Source organism: Pezoporus occidentalis, unplaced genomic scaffold (assembly GCF_034315485.1).
Source record: "Pezoporus occidentalis ecotype Australia unplaced genomic scaffold, CSIRO_AGI_Poc_V1 ctg127, whole genome shotgun sequence".
NCBI lineage: Eukaryota > Metazoa > Chordata > Aves > Psittaciformes > Psittacidae > Pezoporus > Pezoporus occidentalis.
In genome coordinates, this window is record NW_026913071.1 from 362,570 (window position 1) to 368,569 (window position 6,000).

The 6,000-nt window shown below is 41.2% G+C and overlaps 1 protein-coding gene across 8 annotated transcripts in view; it reads left to right on the forward strand.

Annotated features, from left to right (window-relative positions):
• The window catches only part of RBM20 (RNA binding motif protein 20), a 111,953-nt gene extending 106,553 nt beyond the window's left edge, over positions 1 to 5,400 (forward strand). For all 8 annotated transcript variants that reach the window (XM_062607848.1, XM_062607845.1, XM_062607846.1 and 5 more), the window contains exons 12-14: positions 343 to 462; positions 1,232 to 1,353; positions 5,167 to 5,400. In XM_062607848.1, coding sequence (XP_062463832.1) covers positions 343 to 462; positions 1,232 to 1,353; positions 5,167 to 5,277 — 353 coding nt within the window. In that variant the 3' untranslated portion in view covers positions 5,278 to 5,400. The remainder of the gene's footprint in view (positions 1 to 342; positions 463 to 1,231; positions 1,354 to 5,166) is intronic.
• The last annotated feature ends 600 nt before the right edge of the window (positions 5,401 to 6,000 follow it).

The following is a 6,000-nucleotide window of genomic DNA, read 5'->3' on the forward strand; positions in this document are numbered from 1 at the left end:
ACTGGTCATGCAGTACCATCTGTGATTGTGGAGCGGTGGTCAGACCATGCTTGGGCCAGTATAATGTTATAGATCTGTGTAAAGATTAAAATATGAAAAGAAAGAACATTACAAATGTGAAACTAGAAATAGAAGAATGGTTTGCTAGGAGAAACAGGGCTGGCTGCCCAGTGTAGTACAGCTGTTGGAGTTACACTGAACAAAGCTCTGATTTGTATGGAAAAGCATTTTTTTCCAGATTTTACTGCATTTATAGATCCACCCAGCATTTCCAAGAAGTTTACAAATGTCTCTTTAAACTAATAAACTGTTTTCATTCAATATGTTCATTCATTTGTTAAGCAAATTCTAGGTACCTGGAAACGAGATCTCTGGAATACCCGGAGGTAGAATCTAAAAGAAGGCACCCTCCACCAGGCTGGGAACAAGAGGATGTCTTCACCGAACTCAGCATTCCACTGGGTACGTTTGGACGCCCAGGCCACACTCAGCCTTCAACGCTGCCCACTGCAATACCTACAGCTTCAACAAGATGTCACTTTAAGGCTACTTGCTATAGTTATTTTCCATAACAGATGTGAGGAGAGTGAAGGAACAGGGTTTATGACAGAAGGGTAGCTGTTGAAAGACACAGGCTTTTGATTATAGATCATTGCTAATTTCATTCCAGATGAATGGCAGATGATAGCAATTAATGTTGCTGATGAGATGAAGTAAGTTCCCTTGGACTATAGATGAATTCCATATGAAAAATACTTAGTAATTTAAAAGTCTTTGTTATAAAACTGTTGCTTATACTTTCAGTATAAACAAAAGTATTAGTTTTACTGTGTAAGCACTGATCATGAGTAAAACACCCATAAGAAGTGTTAAACCACAACAGCATCCTAAAGACCAATTTGTGTATCTTAAGCATGAATTTACTTCTAAGTACTATCGCTATTCTAGCCCTTGAGGTTACAAAGTGAAGTTTCCAGTCAATTTTATTCTTAAGATGGTACATTTTTAAATATGTGTAATATGTAAGAGAGAAGTGGAAGGTGTATTTGCAATGCACAGTTAAACAGCAGCTCAGTATTGCGAAACTAGGGACATCAGAGGGGTGAATCCAAGATTCAGCCTTCATACCTATGTCATTTCACTGAACAGTGACTTTTCTTTGAAAGCAAGTTTATTGTGGAGGGGAAGGGTTTCAACTGACATTTTAATGTAATTCAGAATTTCTCACTAGGTGTGGAATTTGTGGTGCCTAGAACTGGGTTTTACTGCAAGCTCTGTGGACTCTTCTACACAAATGAAGAGACAGCAAAGACGAGTCACTGCAGAAGTACTGTTCACTACAAAAATCTTCAGGTAAAAGCACGCTTGTGGATTGCGCATAAGATAGATGATGCTACAAAAAATAGGTTTTTATTCTGTGGGTAGAATTCAGATGAAGTGGAATTCAGAGAAGCCAAACTTTTCAGTAGTTCCAACGTTAGCGCACCAATTTCTCACTCTCAGATCCTAGAAATCAACTTCTGGATCACAAATACAATGGGGCCAGGTGATAATTTGATCTTCTCACCTTATCACTAGCACAGCATGCAACTCACATCTTTAATTCTCTGCTCTTGATGGTCCCAGACATTTCTATCACTGGGAGTGAGCCCACCAGCAGCCTTTCTTATTTCTTCATTTCGGGAGCATTAAACATGCCACTTGCTGAATAATGCTACCAGGCTTATTTTTGCATCAGCAGGGATTTGTGCAGCATGTTTCAGCACGCAGAACTTTGTGACGCACAGGCTCTCCCAAGCATTTCCTGTGACCCATTGAAATCACCTCCCTCTGCTGCACAACAGCACGCAAAACACTACTGCTGAATAATTTCTATGAGGATATGCAGAAGCATGCCATTACTTGTATGGATTCCATAAGAATACACTGTAAGCATATCAGCCCTTGATAAGAGCACACAGCGATCATGGGTGCTTGCAGTTCAACCAGAAGACCCCACCTTTATCACTTTTCAGATGATAATATCAGTCATGATAGCATGAACATCAACTGCCCTGTGCTGAGGTCTCCTCAGAGGAGGTAGCCTTGCCTCTCATATCCTTGAGTGCAGGGTGTGTACACTGCAGAAGACACTTCTGCTGGCATTGCATACTCTCAGCAAAAGCCATGGAAGAGAAAAGCAAAGCTCTCCTCCTTTCTCTGGTCCTTCCCTCTGACCACAGTAAATGCTGAAACACTGCTTCTTGTCAAGGAATAGCTATGTTCCTCACTAGCTGGTAGCCATTAGCTTTTCCAGTGACACTCAGAGTCAAATAATTTCTCTGGGAGAATTTTCTTGCTGGCTTTCCTGAAGGTATGTAACTGTGATCACACAGAGGCTTTCAAAGACTGTGCCTGCAGAGCTGCTGTGCTTGCTCATAATGGATCCTCCAAGTGTAAGCTTGAAAAACAGGTGCCCAGTTTGCATGCCTTTTTGGCTTCACACATTAAAATCCAGAGGGATCCATCAGAGGTGGCACCGCTCAGCACAGGCTGCCCATCCCATGCACATCTGTTCCAAAGAAACTTGTGCTAATGCAAAGCCCCTGCCCCTGGCAACTGGTCCCATGGGAAGAAGAGGGATTTTGTTAAAGTCATAGAAAAAAAGGCCTAACTAAAACTGAATCAGTGTGAACCCTCCCCCCTTTTTTTTCTCCCCATTAAGACATCCCCATAAGTGCTGTGATAGATCTATAACACTGACTTGAGGTAGAAGAAAAAAAGACCACAAAAGCTGTTATAATTAAATCTGTCAAATATGGCAATGAAAACAGACTTCTGTTGAACTGTCCTTCTTACCTTACTAAATGGAGGAGGTGTCTTGTCCAGCTTTTGCTCCCTCAGGTGGAAACTCAGCAAATTTTAAGTAATTGTTCTGTATTACTAGAACTCTTTTTATTTGCAATAATGCTTATTTATGCACTCTGCAAGAAATATCACTCTTCTATGATGAATTAATGGCGTATCCACCAGCATAAGAACTGTGGACTCTTGCTGTATGTGAAGCTATGGCACTGCTGCTGCAGACTCTGTGTTGTCTTGCCTGCATGACAAATACCAATGTCCAGTGACAGTGACACTGTCATGGCCAGGAGTCTTTTAGAGTTGGTTTGCGATTTGTTATCATTTGCTCTTTTCATGTGGTGCTCTTGGAGCCACATCCAAAATACATGTTCAATGTTTGGGTTTGAATGCAAAACCAAGCAGTCTTTTTTACCAGTTTTCTTCCAAAAGCCTTTCTTAGATGATGGTGATTTTGTCTTTGAAGTCAAACAGTCAACTTCATCTGAGTCCGGTGCCCCTTTCAGCAGTCACTGAAAAAACCTCAACTGGTTCTTTGTCAGCCTTGCAAACTTCTTTAATTTTCCCTTCTCTTCAGCTTAACAGATTAATTCCCCAGGTGCTGTTTGCATTTACAGATCCACTGCGTTCTCCATGTCCAAAAAATCCATCATTTGGCCATCTCTCCCACCACTACCACAAAAAGTAGTCAGATTCATCTGGTGTAAGCTACCTTGGCAGCTCAGTGCAGCACTTTATTGGGTTTTCCACTGGCTTTATGCACCGTTTGTCAAAACTTGTATTTAAATTAAAAAAATAGTTTTCCTTGATTGTCATTTTTCTGTAAATGAATCTGAATGTCTGGCCTGTGAACTTCAAGACTAGTGTTTGTGGTACTCATGATAAAGGTCAGCTAAAGGTGGCGGATAAACCTCAGTCTTATTTTGATGGGTAATCATTAAAAACCGAAAATGCATGGCTTATCTGAGCCAATGACAAGCATTAGTGATTTACTACAGTTCATGGTGTACAGATCACTTTTCCCAGCCTCCATGGAGGTTGTATGCCTGTATACTACTGTAGCATTTACTCTGGCTTTCTGCCACATGGAGTTTTGGACCTGGGGATAAAGACATGTGAGACGTGTAATTTCCACAGCCAAATCTCAATATTCAGAGTATATTCTATATACTCTATATTCAGTCATCATTTTGTCACAGGTATGCCCATTCATTAGCATTACTGAGTCCCTTTCAGGTGTACCTTTTACATCCGAAACTTGTATTTGCATGAGACAACTTGGCAGTCCTAACACAGCCCTTAGTTTTTGTACATCCATTTCTCATCTCACCTCTTCCCTATGGATGCCAAAGAGCAAACTGTACTCTGGGGGAATCCTGCAAGTAGATAGATTTTTGCAGTGATGTGAGATGGCCTTTTCAAAACAAATCAGAATGAATACTCAGCTAGAAAAGAGAGATTAATGATCCTAATAATGTGCACATCAGTTATTCTTGCATGTGGTGTAAGTCATGAATAAAAACATCTCTCCATTATTATGTGGGAATTTCCCATGTGAGTCTGCACTAGCTGCTGCTGAAGAAGCTTCTTTCCATCCAATTCTAGGTTTGTTGACCTTGAATAAATATTTTGAGCACCATTTTCAGACCCACACCAGTTTATCGCCCCTTTTGTGTGCATCTCTGCCAACTAAGAGCCCTGCCAAAAGGCTGAAAGCCTCACTGGCCGTGTCTGTGTTTTTAAATCACACTGAGTACTTAACGTTCTGAAAGGCTTTATCTTAGAGAAACACCATAAATGTAAATACTTGATGTGTGCTGCTCAATCGTGTTGATTATTACCTCCCTAAAAAGAAATGTTCTGGAGCAAAAGGTATATCTCTGAACCGGACATTCTGAAAATGTAACATATGTGCTTTAAATTACGATTCAGGAACTGCATCTGTTTTCTGACACACTGGTCTTATACTAGCATAATTCAGTTGTCTCAGTGGACTTAGTTCCTGCCCTATATCACGTGGGAGTAGAGAGTTTGTAAGGAGAAAAGATGATGTCTAGTTACACAGACTGATGGGGAGTCACTTCACTCCTTGTTCTGTCACCAGTTCCCTTCGTGGCACAGAGTAAATCATTGAACTTCTCAGACCCTCCATGTATTCAGGTAGTTTGCCTGACACAGGTATATTTCCTGGCTTGAACTTTCACCAAAAATGTGGCTTCTATGTGCTTTCTTCCCTTTCGAGATGCTGGGAGAATGTGAGATGCATTCGATGTGTTGAGTGTGTTCAGTTTTGGTAATGATGCTTTGTTTTTGATGTGATTGCAGAAGTATCTCTCCCAGCTTGCAGAAGAGAGCCTGAAAATGAAGGAAGAAGGCAGCCCTCTGCCTCAGGACGATACTGGCATTGTTCCTCACTTTGCAAAGAAAAAACTATGATGTGGATGAACTGGAAGAACCATAAATGAGTGAATGCTGATACTTTATTTTTTTTTATTTCTATGATATATCTGTCAATTTGCACTGTACAGAGGAGGGGAAATAAAGAGCATGGAACATGCATCTATGCCCAGAGTGCCATTAAAAACCAAAATGCCTGAAACTGTTTCCCACGGTGAAGCAATGCTGGCATATCTGTAAGAAGTGGAGCAATTCTTTCTCACACTCTGCGTGCTGGGAGTGGTTTCCTAGATTAAATCAGAATTCTCAGGGATTCTTGAAGTTTTAATTCTGATGTGACACATCAGGTCAGGCAGAGTATTTAGAAGCACTCAGCATCCTCCAGTGGACGCTGGAAGGAAAGGAGATGTGACTATAAATAGGCTTTAATGTTGCTTAAAATATCTTCAGCCATTTCACTCATTGCCCCTGTGAGAAGTAGGATTTGCATAGGACATCTAAAGCCATTGTGCTAATACTAGTCAGTAGATGGCATAACATAAACCCCATCAGCATCCACCTCCATGTGTCTTAGAGCTTGGTGAATTGATGAAATGTTTGTGTTGTTAAGCACTGTGTTGTGCCAATGCCAAGGGAGCCACAGTCTGTCCCAGGGACCTCATAGCCTGAGCCCAGGATGGCGAGAGCAATTTCAATGTGCTGACAGCTGACTTCTGCTCTTCAGCATTGTCCATGCTGCGATCAGGATGTTCTCCAGGTACC